Genomic DNA, 22,101 nt, shown 5'->3' with positions numbered 1-22,101 from the left:
GCGAAATTGTTGAGTACTGTTCTGTATTTTTCATCAAATTTTCAAACTATTTTCAGAACTGTCAAACGAAGAAGCCCCGGGAACTGTTAATGAATTTCAGAATTCATGGAAATCACTCACCGCGAATTATATAGAAGAAGAGGCGTCCGATAAAGTGAGTAGATAAATGAGATCCAATTATAACTTTGTGACAGGTATATTGCGAATCAGATAATTCCAAATACGTTCAAAGAGAACAGAACAGTATTTATAAAGTATTACTTTCCACGAGGAGAAACCCAACGGATTTAAACTAGGTGGACTGGTTATCGAACAGTTCCACCACGTCCAATCGTGCGGATGAAAAACCTCCTGTCTAATTTCATCTGAAACGCGAATGTCGTTTGCAGTCGAACTGCTACGCGCGGCTGAAATTGCCTTTCTATGTATTTTCCCGAATGTTGCTGTATCGATAATACATACATTATTCCATTAAAAAAGGAAACATCGATTTCAACAACCTAAAATCTTGTTATCGATCACTTTTCGTCTTAAGCGTTTCACATTATTTAGCATTGTTTATTCTTCTATCGCTGTCATTCTTTCCAAAAGGACGAGTAATTTTTCTTATCTTCAAGATTGAGGACATTTTCATCCTCCACATAGTTTTTGAAAAATTATATTTTTCAACACATTCAACAGATTCGTGACATTTTCCTGATTAAAACAAACCCAAACATGACATACTTTCGAGCATATTTGCCTGCATAATTCACTGTTCAGTGGAACCTCGATTATCCGAACCGAGGACATCTGAATTCTCCATTACTCGGGTGATGAACAGTTCAATCCAAAATGATCCATGCACTACAAGATTTACTGTGAAAATTCGTAAATATTTTACTGATTGAGTTCGGATAATAGAGGTTCTACTATATCATGGATTAAATAAGTAAATATGGTTTAAACTGCGCCGTGTTTGGAACCGGCAAAACGTCACGAAAGTGTTAAAAGTTTCATAAAAAAATAATCAGAAACAAAGAAATTTTTTCACTAAATTAGTATTGTCTCACAGTTGCACAATGTTTCATTTACTCGCACTCTGCTTTTACGACTAAGAAGTTCTTTCGGATCTAATAGATTAAACGATATCGTTTATTATCTGGTAAACTAGTCCTTCCAACTCCTTGGAGAGACTCAGGTTGTTTGGTTCAATTTCTAAAAAGTTACTTTGCCGAGAAGAGTGTCAAAATGTTAGCACTGGCCATTGCGGCATTCCTGTTAGGGCTCTTGTGCGGGTGCTATTGCGAGATTCGCGCCATTTGCGTTTAGCTAGTTAGAGAATAAAAGCGTGGAGAGCCAAAATAGGTGAAAAACTTACATATGATTGCCTGCACTTTGGCCTTATCTAGCGCAGGTTTCACGGGTCTCTCGGTGGCGGTTCCAGCGCGGCTCCATCGTTGTCCAGTGACCGAGCAGGTGGCTAACTCGGTAGGACTGAACAAAATTGCCGCTAGACCACGAGTCAATTTTCTGTAATCGCTCCATTTCACAGCCCTCAGTTGTTCCTCGCAAACTGCTATCCCCTCTCCCAAGTGCACCTAACGGTCAACCACAGAATTTCGTGAAAAATTTATGATAAAACCACATCATGAAAACTAATAAATGTTGGAACCAGGTTGATTTCTCTAAGTAGATTTTTTACAGTGATTCGTAATTTTCGTGATCGCTTCTAATAGGCGAAGAGACATAATCTGTATGTTTTATATTAACATCAAAACAAAATTGCGAGTTAAATCGCATTTTTATCAAATTTATTAGCTTTATAAGACGTTTCTCAAACTATCATTTGCATTTCCTATAATTTCAAGTGTAATCCATTGTAAAACTTTACTTACATAAACATAAAAGAAAAATTGTCGGCATTTTTATACTATTTAAGTAAATATTACGATTACGAAATCTCGAGAGGAACAGTGAATTCTTTTCTTTTTTAAATAGAGAAATAAGGTATGGAAAAGAGAATTGAATATTTTTTATTTTTAACATTAAATTAAGTAAATTTACGTTATGCATATGTATACAAAAAACGCAATATAATTTTAAATTTACGTTATATGCAAGCTGATTGATGCATTTAAAAAAAGGAACTAATTCACTCTAGATTAAAAAACCACGATCACGGCGTGAATCATGACCGTGATCGTGATTCTGCGATCACTGTGATAAATCAAGTTAGTGATATTGCACGCCTAGTTGAATCATGCGTTAGAGTTAATTTGTTGCACAGACGACGTTCCCAAAGGATTGTAGGGATATAAAGGAAGGTAGGGGTTGAAGAAATGGGAAAAGGGAGAAAAAAGAAATTTACCACGCCATCAGAAGAGGATTCCTCGAATCCACGGAAAGCAGACATTGCAGCTGGAGGTGTAGTCCTCATATCCAAGGGTAGCCATTCGCTCCTCGAGGGTGAACTACCCTGTACCGATGGAGAGCCCTGCTTTCCACCCCTTCCAATCCGCGGCCTGCCACGACGTACTTTCCGACCTGGACAAGGATTTGCAAATTATACATCTTTTTTCTTGCATACTTAATCTCTAAAAAACATCTTAACGCGTTGACTGCCATGGTATCAATATTTTAATTTACGATTATTGAGATTACAAAACATCTATGAAGAATTGATTAGGTTGGCAACTAAATTCGCGACCTTCTGTTTCGTAATTCTTTTATTGTATCATTATAACCTCGTTCAGTGACCATTTCTTTAGAACTTTATATCATTGAGAAGCTCTGAATTTTGCGATTATTTTGATGTAAAATACTCGTGCTTAAAAATGATATATAAATGACTTTGTTTGAGAAAATGTGGAGGTCGCGAACTTAGTTGCCTATTAAATAAATTTTTGTTTTCTGGGCATATATTATGATAAAAATGGCTAAAAATGTGGACAGACACATTCCTGTTATTTTTATAAATTAATGTGAAATAATCACTGTTCAAACAAAATCTATTAACAAAATGATATTACTTTCCAAAATTTTCTAACGAGTTGGAAAAATTTTGATTTAATGTTACAATGCTTCATTAATGAAATATAAAACGGAGCAAACAGGATTTTACAACCAAATGTCATAAATTTTATGCGAGATCGTAATTCGTAATTTCCTCTTCTGCTGTAGCAGAACGTGTGTCTGTAAAAGTGAAGTTCTTCCAAATTACCCCGAAATTCTCGAAAAACTCGGTCCGCGACAGTCGGAGCTTTCGAAACTCCGCGGACCGTTTCTGTTCATATATTGGCAGTTTTTATTACTGACACAGATTTCGCCACCGAGCAGGAAACGTGAAACATCAATTATGTGGGTGTAGAATATTACCGATAAACACCGTAAAACGATTCCTCGAGACTTCAAGGCAGTGCTAAATTAATTTAAACGTTGACATTTATATAATTAACATGAGATATTTAGTTTGTGACACACTTCGTTGATTTAATAGCAGATGTTACATATATAACTGGAATATATGATTGCATTTTTTGCTATAGAATTGTTAAAAATAAAAAACTAGATCACCACATCGTCAAATATAACTAACCTAAAAAAGCGGCATAAATCGCAGAAAGGTTAATTGCAAAAAGGAGGCAAATTCAAAAGAGTTAATCAAAGGGAAAGTCCCCTTTTGTAATTAAAGAGCGAAGAGAAAGAGAGATGGAGGTCGAGAGTCGGAGAACATTCTCTCCCCTGTAATTATTGTTTAAACAGTACAATCTAATATTTGCAGTTGCAAGTTCTTCAAGAATCGCGACAAATACAGCCATTTGAAATTGCAAATGTCTGCTCAGAAATATTCTTATGCTATTACAAACACAAATTTCGTAATAATAAAACCATAGTATATTTATCAATACTATTATTATTCTTATTACTATTATTACTACGCTAACATATATCACAATAAAATAGATGGTAACGAAAAAACATATTTTTAGTAATAATACTGTATTTATGGAAATATTTCTCCTTTCTTATAACAGTGAATATTTAAAAAGTCGGCTTTTCGACACGTGAAAGATGATAAATTCTTGAACTTTCATTAAATGGATGAAACATACATGAAATAAAAAAAATGTTTGCAACTGGTTATAAATTAATCACAATACCACCGTTTTTAAAATGTTTAGTACTGACCTAGAAACAGTGAAAAAGAATTATTTTGTGAGGAACGGTGAAAAATTCAAATATTTTATTTTTCCGAAAAAATTGTTCGTGCTTTCCGACTTGAAAAGAATTCTGAAAAAAATGAATTCTGAAATTCTACAGAGATATTGCTGAAAAGAGTTGGAACATGACTCTGCAAAAAAAGATTGATTTTTTTCACCCAAAAAGACTTCATTCAAGCAGAGCATGTCGGAAAGTCGTTTTTTACGCGTCATCAGTTTTCGCGAGGAAACGCAATAGTCTGTGATAAGTATAAAAGAAGAAATGGTACACGTGTGTGAGAGCACAAGATATGAAATAAGTATGTCGATAGTGATGTACAAATCTGAATATCTTTATTCACTGATATCTTCGCGCTGACAATTAAAAGGTCGCATACAATTCACGCAAATTGGAACACCGACCTGGATAGATCGCGAAAAATTAGTGCAAAGCATCGCGTGCAATGCATATCCACGCCAATGTTACAATTCCGATAGTTATCTATTTCGTATATCTATCGTAAATTTTTCTCGAAACAGATTTTCCATCGTCGGAAAAACTGTTTCATCCGTGTTTTTACGGTTCTATTCGAAAACAACATGAAAATCGGTAGAAAATTGAAATACTTCATCTTATGCAAACATTTAACTGATAAATGTGTTCCTAACCAATTGAGTTCTTCAAGTAGGTTGTTTTTCGATAAACTCATTGTTAATTAATTGTTTTGGCGCACAATATTCGGCTGTGAGGAAGTAGAGGTGTAATGACTCTCCGGAAGGATTGATTAATTTGTTGACATCTGACCTAAGTGTTTTTTTATCCGATTTGAGAACTGCTTGCCGAGGGAAAATTGATTGTGAAAATGATGAAATTTTAAATCAAATAATTAGACTGTAGATCTGTATGTGCAAATTTGTAAAACACGAGGAAATAATTAAATTAATTTTTACAAAATTATTATAGTGTTTAAAGTACGAATTCTAATGGAATAATGTTTTTTATCTGGGCCAAATCCGACGGAGTATAATTTTTTTAAGAGTCTATCTTAATTTTTATAATTATCTCCCGTTCAAGCTTGGACAACGTGGCTTTATTATTATAATAATGTGGAGGAAATTGTGAACTGAAACATGAAATATCCTACCATGCCTTTTAGTTTTACTTTTAATCGCTAATCACCGTATTATCATGCTTCATAAATCTTTCCACCAATTACGATATTTTTAAATTTTGTGCATTCAGTGCAAAATATTTTCACTCGCACTCATTAACATGGTAATGATTCGATGAACGTTTTATCATGCTGCATTCACATCTACAAAACGGATGCGCGAACAAATTATCTAATTTATTGAAGTTATATCTGACGACTTCGTTTTCAGTGAAATTTTTTCTCCTTGTACAAGAAAGCAAAATACATTCAAATTGTTTGTAGATTTAAAGATATAAAAAATTGAGGGTTTTGAGAAATATAAAAATTCCAACACCGAACGTTGAAAAATTTATTGAACTTATAGGATGGAAAATAATAAATAAAAAAACACAGCGTTATACAGGGTGTCTCATAATTCATGGTGCAAATTAAGTCAGGTCGATTCTATGGCTGGAAATAAGACGAAAATCAAGAATAACGAAATTGCGTGGAGGCTTCGTTTTCAAGAAAATTAAATTGAAATATCAGTCAAGTACACGCGTCCTTAATAAATAACCGATGTCACGGATTTCACTACAAGATGCTGTTGCGACCGTGTTTGTACTTAAATGGTACAACGTCAGGGCTTGTTTACTATCAGAATACGATTATTCACGACTCGTGTAAAAAATTGGAACGTTATGGTCAAGTCGATAGTGACGTCGGTTATTTATTAAGGACGCGTGTACTCAATTGATATTTAAATTTAATTTTCTCGGTAACGAAGTCTCCACGCAATTTCGTTATTCTTGATTTTCGTTTTATTTCCAGCCATAGAATCGACTTAACCTAATTGGTACCCTGAATTATGAGACACCCTGTATAGTAAATAGTAGTAAATAACTACAATAAAAAATCATTGTGCACTTATTCAATTAATACAATCAACTTTTCAGTCTATATATTATTGATTGGTTTATTTAGTTTATTCTTTTGACTCATTTGAAAAATGATGAATAATCATCAACGGACTTAAACAAGTATGTTCAGTTATGTTCATTTTGAATAAAATAAATAAATGGACTTCGTATGGACAAATATAGTAATTTATAATAATAAGTTCAAATTAGAAAATTTAATTCAACTTCGAGTACTTCAATGTAAAGTTAATGAATGAACTGCGTATGCACTAATCTAGCAAAATGTTTGCAAGTAATTCGACGAATATTATAGTGATTTGAAATGTTAATAAATCCATTAATAGTGAATATACCCGCACACCTTTATATGTATACAACTGCGTTTCAATAAATGGGAATCATGCAATTTCGTCTGATATTTACACGAATGATTTTCATTTAACGAAAATGGTCATGGATCATTGGAGTGACTGAGCACATGTCCACAAAGGTATCACAAGAAAAGAACAGTCTTACAAATGTCACAAATCGAATAAAAAAACATGGTCATTTATTTTCACAATTTTTGGCTTAAACAGTATATGTACGTAGATCGAAGAGTCGAGTAAAATAGGAACCTAATGTAATAACACAAAATGATTGAAGATGTTTCATTACGGTGAAATGAGTTCTCAAAAAACAAGGCATTTGAAAGTTTGTCTGGTATTAAACGTGCTCCGTTCTAATGATCGTCCATTAATGAAAATGTTCGATTAAGTATCAAGACAACGCTTTCTCTTAATTAACAGAACGATTAATGGAACGATTGATTAGCTAGCTAAACGGCTTAATGAGCGACCAGAAAAGGAACTGTATAGAAAAACGTCCCAACCATTTGCAGTCTAAACATTGCAATCGTTAACTTATTTGACAACTCGTTAAACAGTCGGGTTTTCCATGACTCGATGTTATGCGACTCTCACTATTGACATTTTTGACATGTTTTATACTTATCAATTTTGATATTTTCAATGCTGGAGAAATGTTAGTTTTTTAATCAATAGTAAGAATTGCATAAATGACTTCGCAGCCGATGATTTCTCATTGTCCCGAAACTTTTCATTTCAATTGTTTATTTTCTCGCGAAATTTCGCAATCATCGACTGCAGACGAGTGAGAATGCATGAGAGAATCTAAAAGCTTTCAGTTCAACAATAAATAATTAACTGCTGGCAAGATTTCATTTAATATTTCCGAGAAAAACTGCGGCAGAATCGCCAGATTAAGACTCGTGTTCCCTCTCTACCTTCCCCTTCTATGACGCTATTCCCCCACGCTTCCGCCTGATCACGTGACGCGTTTCATTTGGCAAAGAGAGGGTAACCTTTCCCCTCAATTCGTGCTCCCTCCCCTCATCTGGCGACTCTGGACTGCGGATCTTTATGCAAAATAAAATTTGTCCGATTCGTTTGTTGAAATTCTTTTAATCTGTCCGCTGCATTAAATCGCACTCACTCGTTTCCGTCACAAATGCATAAAATCCGCAGTCTACGCAATAAAAATAAATTTAGTGACTCTCGATAATTTCTCTTTTGCCATAATTCTGAAGTAGTCACCGTTTAATCATTTATTGCTCACAAATCAATGATAAAGAAGGAATAGAAGAGCGCAGAAATCAGTACACAATGACACATAAATGTTTTACGAGCGACTGCAAAAGGTTTACAATATTTATCATCCCTGTTATTATTGCGAAGGTCGATCTGCACAGATAATTGCTCACAGATAAGTGGACAAAGAGAAATTTCATGACCACACAATGGAAAATAATAATAATAATACTTCTAAACGATAATTAGTTACTACTTATCACATGATTTTCATGAAACTCAACCGAAACTGTTCCAATGCAATCGTTTTGGAAAGGTCTACATATAAAATTTTTCAAAAAATACCTTAACTTGTCCACTTAGAAAAATACATTTTCCTTCGCCACAATTCATTTTTTTTTTTTTACACGTCTAATGACACAATCCGTGAAACGAAACCACTTCGCATATACACTTGTAAACTCGCAATTATCTGTTCAGAAGTTTGTCTAATCGTAAGTACAAAATCTTATTACCATCTGTTTATCGTCGACATTAAATGTTCTTTCACACAGCGAAAAAAGGACAGAAAGCGATTATTCAGTCGTTCGTGTGAATAATTATGAATTATTATTATTTTGTATATATACGCTATGTCACTCGGGACAGTATATAATAATAGGTCCTACTAAATAAAGTGTATCACTTAGAGATTAAAGCGAGCAAAAATTTCTACGTCAGAAGCGAGAAAATTCGAAGAAACTCCACTCGAGGTGTGTGCTTCCCTTCTAATGTACACATGCAAGCTTTTGTTCTCAATGCGAAAATACGTCGAAAACCTCGTTGATCTCCGCCCTTTTTTTTTTCATTCGTTATTCTTTAGTCACTCCTGGTAGAAATTTTAGAAATCAATTTCAATCAAGGTGTTCAGCGTTCTATAATATACTTCGTCTCAAATATTTGCAATTCTTTCTGCAAAATAATCTTGCAAGCATCGCGGATCAACAAAATTCCCTCTCGAACATTTTTTTTTTCTAACTTATTCTCGCACCAAGAATACACATCTCCGCGATATATCTCATACTTCTTTTTGTCATCAAACATGCTGAAAGGATTGTACATATCGTGGACTCTTTCGCAAATAAACCTTCTCTCAAACACTTGCATTCAAATATTTTTCATCTCGAAAAAAACTAGTTTTGTCCTCGACCTGGCAGTAAAAATTCTATACTCTAGTTTCTCATGACTTTTATTTTTTGTAAAAACCTTTGGAATCGAATGGTTGCAATCTGATGCAAACGATCGTGACGATGTTTGCAGTTGACTCCCAAAAACATGTCAAACGCATGGAAATTTAGTATCCAATGTGTGTGTGTGTGAGTTTCTCATCACATATGTTTGCTTGCAATCCAAATTGCAATCCCAATTTCCCTCTGATTCTCTGCAAAAATTTCAAGACCTGTTCTCAACGCGAAAGATCTTCAAAACGTTTTTCGGGGAGCGAAAGCTTTCGATGATTGTAGTCGAAACTCAAAAGCTTTCGCCTAATTTTCTATGAAATCTCTCAATGTACATACGTGTGTGTCTTCGCGAGAAATGAGAACGATAGCGCCCTTTGTTTATGCAGAGATCTTCAGCTAACCTAATTGACGAACACGGAAGTTCTGTTCACCTTGATCAACAAACTATAACTGGTATTTTTAAGATTTTTATTGGTTATTTGTGATATAGACGTACTGCTGCGCCAGGCCTAGGCAACTCTGCCTACTCCTGGGTTCTCCCCACCAAAGGGTGGAGTGTGGGAGGAGCTTGGGGAGATAGGTATAAGAGGGGGTACGGTAGGGGAAATATGAAGTTCATAGTGGGGTAACCACCGGTAGTGGGAGTAGTGAAGCGCCAGCGGGGAAGTTGCCTGAACCTGTTCTATGTACTTTAAAAAAAATGCAACGATTCAATTAAATGATATAATATTGTAAGTATTGTAAAAAACGGTAAAATTTCATCTAATCCACAAATATTCTGAATAGTTGAACATTAACTAATTGGCATAAATTCGAGGGGGGTCGCATCAGACCCAACAGTTTACTTAAGGGTTAAATAACTCAATAAATATTAGTAACTCGATGCACAAAATTTTCTTGAAAAATTCATTACAAAATATAGGAATTTTTTTTAAAAAATCATAGGAAATATCGAATGAACATGAATCATTGTTACATTGGATTAGAAAAGTCTGCACAAATAACGAATAAAATCGTCAAGACATGCGAGTTATGCATTGTTCCTCAAAGTTCGCCTAACTTTCGCGTCCGCCGAATACAAAAATTTTGTAGGTCTACTCGTTTCGTTTGTAGGGTATTACTTCAGGACATTGTAAGTACAATCGTCCCAAATAGTTGGAAGAAAAGTATATAAAGCAGAATGTTTTCCCTCCACAGTGATTTCAAGGGATAAATTCGATTCGCGATCGAACGTATCCCATAGTCGAACATTCTGAATTTTCTCGTGAAAGATTCTGAAGAATCGTGGAATCCATTTTTTGCAAAAATCTAAAGCTCTTCGAATTCATATAAAAGATTTGACTACGTCGACGTCCATTAGAATTGTATACGTCAAGAACGAGAATTTCAGTTTCCGAAACTGGTGGAGTTTTCTTTTTTTTTTCATTTCGAATGCGCGCTTTTTGCAAAAAGAAGGATTTCCTAAAATAGATTTGCAAAAAGGTGTTGGAATCTATATATCACCTTGGATTCTCGTTCGGCGAGTGTTTCTCTCTCACTGAAATTCGCAACCGGGCTCTTATACAACGCAGAAAGCTATTAATTTACAGCTCGATAATTTACGTTACCTTTAGATAAATATTAATAGATAGACATCTTACTAATAGTGCTTACTTCATAGTCGAATGGTTCGTATGCATTGTTTCCCGAAACAATACTAGCTAAAGACTCGTTTAAACAAAACAATCGAACGTGTAATGATTCAAAAGAATAATTTATAAACCTCGAAGATTTCTTTTGAAAATTTAGTACAATCCTTTTTTTCGGAACAGAAAATAATATTGCCAAAGATAATCGTTTATTGCCGGTTCATTATTACCATACGTAATTGAAACAGCTTTCCCATGCGCGAAAAAGGGCGAATTATATCCGTCAGAACGGTTCCTGATAATCTTGATTTAACAAATTAGGGGGGGGGGGTGTAATGAAATTATATACTATTCCTCATACTTTATCAATTTAACAGGCTGATTGCCAGTAATTGAAGCAATTCGTCTTCTTAGAAATACGGCGATACGAACTTAAGCGGACATCGAAAACGTTTTTACTCAGAAATCTGTCTCAATGACACTTGATATTGTCGACACGTTAACTAACAGGGGAGCTTGTATTGGTGAGGTCATCCATTTCAATGAACATTTTTCGTAAACAATCTACCACAGGAACAAGCACTCTCCGAACGTGTGCACATTGCAAATTTCATGCAACAATTTCATTAAATCCCTACATAAATATGGAAGTATGCTCTGCAAAGTTTAAAGTTCGTTCGTTTGGATTATTAAGCGCACAATCAATTGTTTCACAGTAATTGTTTTCAATTTATTCACCACTTCTGGTAATTATTATTTCAACGAGATCATTTCATTTTGAATCATTGTTGGTTTACAGACTGTTCTAAAAATAAACCAATATCTTCAGGATAAAAGAAATCGTTTCATTTTTATTCGCTGTTGGTTTGCAAATAGACAATTTTGAAAATAATCCAATATCTTCAGGATAAAAGGGATTATTTCATTTTTATTCTCTGTTGGTTTGCAAATAGACAATTTTGAAAATGAACCAGTATTTCCAGGATAAAAGAGATCGTTTCACTTTTATTCGCTGTTGGTTTGCAAATAGACAATTTTGAAAATAAACCAATATCTTCAGGATAAAAGAGATTATTTCATTTTTATTCTCTGTTGGTTTGCAAATAGACAATTTTGAAAATGAACCAATATCTCCAGGATAAAAGAGATCGTTTCACTTTTATTCGCTGTTGGTTTGCAAATAGACAATTTTGAAAATAAACCAATATCTTCAGGATAAAAGAGATTATTTCATTTTTATTCGCTGTTGGTTTGCAAATAGACAGTTTTGAAAATAAACCAATATCTTCAGGATAAAAGCCTATTCCATTTGGCATTCTATTCTCAGAAATATTTGTTTATCCTTGTAAGATTGGCATGAACTGTTGGACACATGTAACCTGATTATGTTCTAGGTTCATTGAAAATGGTTTCGTTGAGATCGATGACTCCACTAATGACTCCCTTTAAGCTGATTAATCAATGCATTCGGAAAAACTGTGAAAAGAACCAAACGCATCCAAAAAATCCCAATCAACAATGACTATTTGGTTAATAACATGATATTAGCGTGCTGATACCTTTAAGCATATGATTAATATATAATCGCTGATCGATCAATTAACAAATCAACCGACAGTTGTAAGTTTTTAACTACTATTTCAGTTTCTTTGAATAAAAATTATATTCTACACTAGAAACAAAAAAAAAGACAAACTTAGCACATCTGTAAATAAAGCTGTAGAAATTAACTGGTTTATGACAAACAATGATCGAAGGTATGTAACTGGTTTCAAACAACAAAGAGAATAATGAACCTTTAGAGAAAAAAAAAACAAAATCCTGTGTAAGTAGAATGAAACAAGAAGCGAATAAGATTACAGAAAATTGAACGAAAATTATGTATACCCCTATGGATTTTAATACTGATGAACTAACTACGCTTACGTTCGAAAAATTGCACTATCGATTACTGTTCCTTTACAGTTATAAAAATCACTATTAAAAAATATAGTGAAATACTGGTCGTTTGAGTACGCTATCAAGTAGAAAATCCCCTTTTATATTAGACACAAAAACGAGGGATATAGATACTAGATGTGTGAGAGAGAGAGAAGAGAAGAGAGAAGAGAGAGAGAGAGAACTAAGAAATATTAGGTTAATTTGCAGTACAATTTGCGAATTCTTCGGTCGCAATTTCAGTGAAGTATATTTTACCAATATACTTTTCCTATCCATGGAGCTCGTTTTCGTATTATAAAAATTTGTCCTTTCGTTTAATATCACTCACTCGAAAAAGCATTAAAATTATCTTTCGTCCTACAGACGGTGTCAAAAGTTCGAATACAATTTACCATGATCACATAAGTCCTTTCGCGTCCTTATACTAATTTACTCGCTAGCATGAAACACCGGCGCTTCATTTCGGTCGTATACATGTCGAAACGCCGGCATTTGTTACAACAAAATAACTTTTTTTTCCGAAACGTGTCTTAGTCGTTGACAATTATCCTCCCTATTTTTGATCTTCATTTTACATAGATACACGCCTTTTACAACTTAAAATGATGCTCGATGATCTAGCGGTACGTCGACTATTTTGATCTTCCGAAATCCTGGCAAGAGATCCAAAAAATTTGTAAATTGCAAAATTCTTTCGGTAGATCTCTTGTCAGACATTCCGTCAGCGATTGACGTACATACAAGCACACATAACAATGAATTTTACTCGTGGACAATTTAGAATTTCATTTTGACACCCTGTAGAAAATTGCTGAATCGTTTCGAAACCATTTTGCGAATCTTCACCCTGACTAGATTTCATTTCCATGAAATGAAAAAACTAAAATACTCCGAACGAGAAACCAACCTCCATCTTCATTCTCGATTACCCCTAGGTTCTAGCGCTACAGTTAATTACTAGCTCTCGAATACACGAATCGCTGTAATTTACAATATATACAACAAATAAACAAATGCACTTCCCTTGAAAACAAAGAGAAAGATCGATTAAACTAAGTGAAAATTGACAAATTTCGCTCGAAATATGTTCGCTCAAATGCGTCTTAAACGTTACTTTCAATAGTGTTACGTTCTGAATAAATAATAATACAAATAAATAACAGTTAAAATGAAATCGATCGATGAAACACAGGAATGTTAATAATCCGTATCTACTCGTCGAATGTATGTACTTATTTTCGTTTCGTTTGCTTGATTAAAAAGAAAAGATAGTTGAAGAGAAAATTAGAAAGTTCGTGAATATCGAACAACCGTGTTTGTTTGAAATTTTCGGTACATTAGATTTTCGAAAATTTCGAACCCACTGTTTCAGCGTACGTTCAATCGAATCTGCGAAAGCATATAATTCACACTTTCCGATATTTCAATCTCGATTTGTCCCCCGTTCGCTTCTCCCTCGCGACGAAGCGTCTCGACTTTCCAATTTTCAAATCTCCCACCCATTGAAAAAGAGACATATGTGCACGTAAAAACGGAAAAGACAAAGAGGACGTTCTCGAAAAATGTTGCGAAAAGGTGCTTTCTCCTGACTAAGACATTTCCTAGACGATGAATTTCCTGTTTTCTTTTTTATCTTTATTCTTGTAACTTTTGACTCTTGCTTGTTAGTCAGTTGATTATTCAGCGGTTTCGGTTTTTGGAGAAATGGAAAAACTGTATTACTCTGTTTGGAATGTTTCAATGAATGAATGAATGAATGAATTCAATCAATCAACTAATCGGCTGATCGGTATATCACTTTTAATGCCCAGCGAAAGATTGCAAGTTAGAAAAATGGTATCCCTGTAAACTGTCTTTGTTTCGTTTTCTTCTGTTTCGAATCCCGGTTTATGCGGTTCATTGCTTTATCCATTCTATTTCTCTATTTGCTTGCGGTTCGCTGTTTGATTCTGCTTATTGTGTGATATATGTATATGTATATGAGCCTCTATCCGTAGATCCAATCCATCGATCGTTTTTCAAGTTACAAATTCACTTAATTCACTAATTCAATCGCAATTGTAATCACGTAAGTCGGGCCTGTCCACATTCTTCTTCGTCGCGAGCCACATGGCTCCCACCATCAACCGTCCACTCCCCCACTATTTAAGCTTTAGCCACAAATAGTGGGGGAACATCACCTCCCATCCTAGCGGAACGAAGAAGTGGGAGATCGGGCCCAATGTGACTCGCGGGTCGCGAGTGGGACAGGCATAACTGTAATCAATTACAGAAAGTATCAGAAACGTTACAAACTTCTACAAAAGTTCTATCAAATAACAGAACACAAACAGTAGATTTTAATTAATCGATAAAACCACTCAAAAGTAATCGAATAAATCTTTAGAAATTAGTGTTCATCAAATTCAATAAAACGTGAGAAAGTTCAAGTTCAAAGTCTTCAGTTTTCTTAATTAGCAAAATGGTATTTTCTTGATTTTGTGTAAAAATTTGGAATAAAATTACTTCTGAAATTTTACTGTTCGATTATTATGACTGATTAAATAAACATTTGCGGAAGAAATGTGTAAAGTCTGATTTCAAAGAAATGGTTAGAAGTGAGACTGTAGATAAAGATTGACATGAGATCACGATCGAGAAAAGATCGACAGACCGAGGTTTGCAACAGGCTGTCTGTACAACAATCTTAATAACATGATATGCAACATTTATATTCTAATCTTAGATTGAGTAAAAACTATGCGCTGGGCACGAAGCTCTCTCTGTTCCACGCGTTGGAAAAAAGAAGAATAGAAGAATCCTCGGAAAAAGTGCGTAACGAGAAAAAAAAGACCTGTCCACGTTACGAGACGAAAAAATTGGAATTAGTTTGTTTTTCCCATCTCTTTCGTGGTGAATGCTTTGTGTAGCTTCAGTTAAAAATTTGATTGGTCGCAGTCGTTGCGACCCCGGCACTGTTGTAAAACGGTATGTAAATATACTTATTATAATAATATATAGCTGCATCTGTGATTTGATTGTAAATCGTGAGGTAAGGAGCCTGTGTGAACGGCGCGATTAATTCGCAACATTTCGATTTTTCTCGGGCATAGAGTCTACACGACGATTCACAATAATTTTATAATCGCAATTATACAACCTTAACAGAATAACGAAATTGCTCACAAAATCGCTCGTCAAATCATTTACAAAATCACTCACATAATTACACAACTAGTGGACTTGTCAATCAATAATTTCAATAAATATTGCGTATAAAAGATGTACCAAAAATCATTTCGAAAAGTATGCCATTCACATGAAGGTTCTACAGATGGAATGAAATTGAAATTCCGTTGGAATGAAATTATTGGAAGTCCTAGACTCGGTATGCCGAGAAAAATTTATCGAACACATCGCGCTCACGGAACTATTGTCATCTGTAAAATATAATATAAAAGATCCTGAGTTGTACTGTGTGGTACTATGGCTATGGAGTTCGGCGGTGTCTGAGACGGCTCTCTCTTCTTCATGTTATCAAATGAACATGTTCTACGTGAATTTATTGATAAATTTCTTCGCGAATCAATGTCAAACAAATCGTGTAAGCCAAACGTTGGACACTACTCTAAAGTTTGCAATCGCCGACTATAAAATTGTTAAGATACTGCTCAACAAAGGTGAATCTGCGTATAAAAATGTATGCGATATTAATCAGTATCTTAAAATATTATAGTACTTTCTGCACGAAAGAATACTCTCATAAGAAACTATATTTTAAACACAAAACTGTGCAAATCAAAATCATTGCTATAATACTCCTTAATGTTGTTAACAGTCGCTAGACTTAAAATCGTATGGAAAAGGTAAAACAAAATTAAAGAATAAGTAACCAAAATTTTTTGGTATGACAAAGACCAAACATTTTGTCAGAAATTTGGTAGAATCTTAATTTTAGCTAGAGAGAGAAAGTATTTTAAAATGACTAACTCTTGGATAAAAAAAGATTTTCTGTATCTTTATATTATCAAAAATGAACATCAAAATCTGCTATTGAAATAATAGTAACACCTGGTTTACTAATTTTCTTAAGCAAAACAAGCTAAAAATACTTCTGTAACAAAACAGTACTGGCTGCTGTAGTTTATGACATTAAAATAGTGAATCACTAAAACAAATAAAAGTTCATAAATAAAAAGAGAATAAATGAGTTGCATAGCTCTGTAATATCACATTAGAGCATATAAAAGAATTCCACTTAAGAATTCTATTGTAAGAAAAGCCATCTCGGACACAAGCCTCTTATAATATATTAAATTCAATCTGCTGCATCACGGTGGTTTCCCATCGATAACTGTCAATAATAAATCCTCTGTAAATATGCTTGAGCTGTAAAATCGGTTGGCTGTCTATCGCACCGTTAAACTGCTACGTGGTGAAAAATATATTATAATATGTTCGTACGTCATCCTGGGAGTTTCTGTGCGTTGCACCCAGTCGTGTGACGTAATCAATAAAGTAAATATAATCCTCTGTAAGAATATAATATCGTTGTAAATATCTGTAGTTTATATAACACTGTATAGCATCAAATAAAACAACAAGTTATCCTGGCTCGCGGAATAATCAGTACGAGGTGGGATGGCTGCTCCACTTGCGGCAATTGTTTGTAGTTTCTTTCGTGGTATTTTTTAAGGAATACGCTCGCTTTTCCTTACGACGACGAATAGGCACGGCACCTTTTGCGAGTTGTCCTTCAAGGACATCTATTTTATCAATTACTGTAAGATGCTGCAAGAGACTAATTCTTCGAGCAAAGTGCTGTACGGATTTCGAAAATAATTCTTCGCCAATTACTTTGTGTTGAGTTTTTGAAACATATTTTTTCATAGAACAGAAATTATCAATTTTTAAAATGGCTAGAAATTTCTCATACAATAACTAAAAATGTAACAAAGTCCCATTAAATTATTAGGTACCAAAGTTTCAATAGTTTTTTACCTGAAATGACTAATTTTTTCCTTAACTTAACTTCTGTACCTGAAGAGACATAAAAGAAGACGAAAATTAAAATGTGTAATTAATATCCTTTGAACCAAAGTTAATCGAATTTTTTTCATTAAAATGCTTTTGTAAACTCGTGGAATTTTAAAATCAAATTTTAAAAATATGTTTATCCATTGTTATAATGTTACGTTACTTTCTGTGCACTGAAAATTTTGTTAAATTCTATTTTCCATTACAGCACAATCTCTTTAATCTCTCTGCCGCACCTTGGTCTTTCTTGGAAAGATCACGCTTGACTCCCTTAAGAGTTTATGATTACCAGAAACGACTGGCATTAATTCTACTCAACCAAAAAACTATCACAAATGGGCCAAAAAAACTAAGGCGCATTAGTGGTATGCTGCATCGAATTGCATCATGTTGCTCTGAAAGTGCTTTGATTCAACACTGGTCGGATTGACCTCGTAAGCACCATCTTGAAATGCTCTTGATTTATTCTCCAGAGTCACTGCGGGTGTGCCCTCTTCTGTAGAAACTCTGGTCACGGGGAAGGGTTTGACAGTATCTGTTTGCTGCGCCTGAATTTGTAGATGAGTTTGCGCTCCAGTTTGCTGTTGTGCCTTTGGCTGCTGTTGCTGGTAGATTTCTTCTTGACGGTGTCTCTCTGTGACGCCGAGGTCGTGGAAGCTGACCAGGTGGCGTTTCAGGTAGAGCTTGGTCTTGAATGGCTTGTTACAAAGGGGGCATGTGACACTCTGGGGGTTGTGGATGAGGCGCATGTGCTGACGCAGGTTCGACAAGTTACTGTACATGCGGTTGCAGACAGGACAGGGGCGTGGGTCCAGCGAGTGCAGTTTGCGTAGGTCAGCTGCAACACACACACAACTTGCTCTAACCCGGTAGAGGCAGCACGGAGAAGGAAGTTGTTCTTTTTTTTTTCTTTGTTTTGTTTTGTTGAGTGGATTTATGGGTGGGGTCTCCGATTTGCCAGCCACCACCGGACAGCAACAACCAGCTGAGAAACCCTAGCTGCACGATTGTTGTACGCTCTATCTAGTTTAGCAATGGGATCTCTTTTAAGCTATAATACATTCTTTAAATTATCATGGTTCATATCTTATTTCCGTAGAAATCATTTATTAAGAGTTAAAACTTAATATATTTTATTCTACTGAAACTTTTAATAATTCCTAATTTTCCACCATTATTGGTATCCAAAGAGTTTCATTCACATTGCTTAAATTCAATTTGTTTGATGATCTAAAGAATTGTATTAAAATTTAAAGGCAAAAAGTAATTTAGAAGAATCAATGTACAATAGTTTATTGTGAAAACATTTTGAGAACTGTAATCCATAAATTTTTTCATAGTTTTTCATTATGATACATATGTAAGGTTGGGGAAATGGTATTGGTTGATCCCATTGCTACCTATCGTGCGCACTACGATGTCGCGCATCACCAACGTACACACATCGGAGACAAATGGTAAGCGTGTTGTTATTGGGTATATGAGGCGTGAGAGTTCGCGCAGTATCCTCCAACATTTTATCAACTGCTCTTCGACAATAACACCCTTTCATGTTGAATAATTTTCGCTTGATACTTCAATCTCTTAGTACTGGGATACTTCAATTACTATTGATGATTATTACAGCACTACTAATAAACAATTTCCAATGAATGTATCCGTTTGAAATCGTTTCCCTTCTGAACCCTTGAATTACATAATTAAAAAGTATACATTAAAATAGAGACAATGATAAGAATTGAATTTTATAATACAAACTACTTGAAGATGCAAATATAGATTTATTGTCTGATTTATTTTCTGAATATGTATTTATAATGTAGCATCTTTATATGTTAAAACTTCATATGAAAGCAATTAGAAGCACTTTACTTTTATTAAATTTGTAATTTATACAATATTTATAATGAATTATAATATAATTAGTGAAGCCAATGATATTAAGTTTTTTTTAATTACAACACAGTGATCAAACACAGACCTTGACCGAGAAGCTTAAGTATATTATGGCATCAAGCTCTTGCTTTGTTGTATACAATATGTCAAAGTAGGGTGTTCTGCCGTGAGATATACATGGATACATAGAACAAATCACGCCAATTAGATAAAAATAAAATATATCTCAAAGAAATGTTAGAATTTAGAGTATTTAGAAGTATCGAAAACACAGTAAAAATTAACAATAATTAACATTAAGTTTGTAAAATATTCAGAATTCTATCGAATAAATAAAAACTAATTGGCGTGTCATCTAACGGACAAGAACGGAAAACGTGGAAGCAACGGACAGGTTTACCAGACGGAGGGAATTTATTCGTTATCTTTTAAAAAGTATTCGAAACTTTTTTTATTTAATTTTTTTTTCTGTACCGTACTAATCTTTTGAATTCGTCATATTTATTTTTAAACTGTTACTACATTCACAAAAATGATGAATCATTTCTATTTCAAAAAGAATAAATTTATGTTTAATCTATAAGCACAACTGATTATAATTTAAATCACAAAAAAAGAATATCTCTTAAGAAATTGTAAGATGTGCAAAATCTTAACCGAATCAACTAACTGTTACGATAGAACTATAATTCTGAAGTATACCCTCCAAATCTGGCAAACAAAATGGACAGGTAGAGCCCGAGTATGTACACGCAGCTGACTTTCTCACACATACAGCCGCAAACTGCACTCCGCCTGGATAATATTATCAAAAAATCGCCTCCGAGTGTCAAATGTCTCTCTCTCTCTCTCTCCCTCTCTCTCTTTCTCTCTTTCCTCCTTTTCGTCCCTCTCTCTCACACACTTTCTCTCTTTCTCATTCGATCTCTTTCTCTCACTTTCTCTCTCCTACCGCCTAGCAAGAGCTACCGAGCTACACGAGCTTACCATTTCAAACCGAGGTTCCCCTTCTCCTTCCATGTTTCTACTCGCATCCAAAAAATTCTCTCCGACATGATCGGCTAGGTTGTTGCTGTTTGTAATGGTGCTCGCAACTACCAAAGAATTAGGGTTGGGATGGGTGGTCACTTACCTTGTTGTTCTTGATTTAGCTCCGTATTGCTGGCGTGAGATGGTCCTGGCTGCCCTCCTTCCAACGATCCGCCACCTCCGCCTCCACCACCTCCTCCTCCCCCTGCTCCTCCTTCTAAAATCATTTTTTAATTAGAAACTATTCTTCTTCGAATGTACATTTACTATATTTTCATTAATGAAATTTACTTCCTTAACACATTACCGACCGGTGCATAATTTTGAAAAATCTATGGAACCTTCAATAGCAACAGCAATTTTCATTGTGAACTAACCCTCAATAACGTCGTCTAATAGTTTCATTTGAGAGTGTAATGTAAAAGAAAATTTCTATGCTTTCTTTTGGTACAACACAATTATTGAAAATCATATTAAAATAGGCTTTCGGTAAGTAAAATGTTAATAGGTAAGCACTGGAGGTGTGCAAAAACCCAAAAATTTCGGGTTGAGTAGTCCCAACCAAACATTTTGAGGTTCTCGCACACCTCACGTGCCCAGAACGACTAAAACCGCTTATTATTACCTTGATAAGAAGGTGGATAAGATGGCACAACCTCCATGCCACCGTCAAGGCTAAGGAAACGACTTGGCAGTGTGTTAACCTCCTGCTTTGGAGAACAATCATCATCGCTTCCATATTCTGGTAATTCTATTTTTGGCTGAAGTACAAAAAAATGATTATGAACATCTGCTTTTACTTTCATTACAAACTACAGTCTACCAATATATGACACAATGAGCTCTCCTATTGTAATCTATTCAGATTTATTTACTTAACACATATCTTATATAAGAACTATGTTTTACATTTGTGCTAAAACTTATGAAAGTGGTGTAAGTCAAAATTCTACGCAAATTGATCATTTTGAAAAAAGTTATAACAAAAACCAAAAGGTTCTCAAAAATGTATTGAAAAATCTATGCAATTTGCTATGCTATCACTAAATTTCGTTCTTGTTACAAATTGATTGAAATGTTGCTAACCTCAACAATATCGAGATCTTTGTAGCAGTCGAGTTGAACTTGGGGCTCAATTAATGGCCGTGTGCGTGGCGTTCCAGGAGCACAGGCCACTGCAGCTGGTACTGGACTAGATATCTGAGGCGAATCACTTCGTTTGCACAGCCTTTTCAATGGTGGAGGACTTGAGGCTGGTGATGTTCTGCTACGGTCCTCCTCCAAACTTGGTGAGATCAACCCACGGCCATTTGATGTATGTATGTTGTTAGTTTTCAAATGCTGAGTGTACCAAATTACAATGACATTAACGGATTAGAACAAATTCTTTAACGATAAATACTTGATTAAAAGAAATAAATTCAATCACCTAGCATAACTTTTTACCTGTCGCATTGATTCAAATGCATCTACGCTTAGTTACTTTTTGTATGTGCTCTAGTTGATCAAAAAAATATTATTGACATTTAAATAATTTGTACTTAATAT

The 22,101-nt window shown here is 34.6% G+C and overlaps 1 protein-coding gene and 1 long non-coding RNA gene across 5 annotated transcripts in view; one reads left to right on the top strand and one right to left on the bottom strand.

The window, feature by feature from the left end:
* LOC143215026 (uncharacterized) overlaps positions 1-11,027 on the top strand; it is a 70,356-nt gene extending 59,329 nt beyond the window's left edge. For both annotated transcript variants that reach the window (XR_013010271.1, XR_013010273.1), the window contains one exon: positions 57-11,027. This is a non-coding gene — a long non-coding RNA (uncharacterized LOC143215026). The remainder of the gene's footprint in view (positions 1-56) is intronic.
* Positions 1-22,101, bottom strand: part of LOC143215023 (uncharacterized) — a 58,779-nt gene that overhangs the window by 22,799 nt on the left and 13,879 nt on the right. For 2 of the 3 annotated variants that reach the window (XM_076436710.1, XM_076436711.1), the window contains 5 exons: positions 21,640-21,894; positions 21,179-21,314; positions 20,657-20,770; positions 2,351-2,526; positions 1,361-1,580 (listed from right to left, as the gene is read on the bottom strand). In XM_076436710.1, the coding sequence (XP_076292825.1) occupies positions 1,361-1,580; positions 2,351-2,526; positions 20,657-20,770; positions 21,179-21,314; positions 21,640-21,894 (901 nt within the window). Of the gene's footprint in view, positions 1-1,360; positions 1,581-2,350; positions 2,527-14,442; positions 18,467-20,656; positions 20,771-21,178; positions 21,315-21,639; positions 21,895-22,101 lie in introns of those variants that run through there. The other variant, XM_076436712.1, reaches the window with a different exon arrangement.

The sequence above is a fragment of the Lasioglossum baleicum genome, chromosome 13, assembly GCF_051020765.1.
Source record: "Lasioglossum baleicum chromosome 13, iyLasBale1, whole genome shotgun sequence".
Taxonomy (NCBI): Eukaryota; Metazoa; Arthropoda; class Insecta; order Hymenoptera; family Halictidae; genus Lasioglossum; species Lasioglossum baleicum.
Note: the sequence above shows the minus strand (reverse complement) of the source record. Positions and strands in the feature narration are given on the sequence as shown.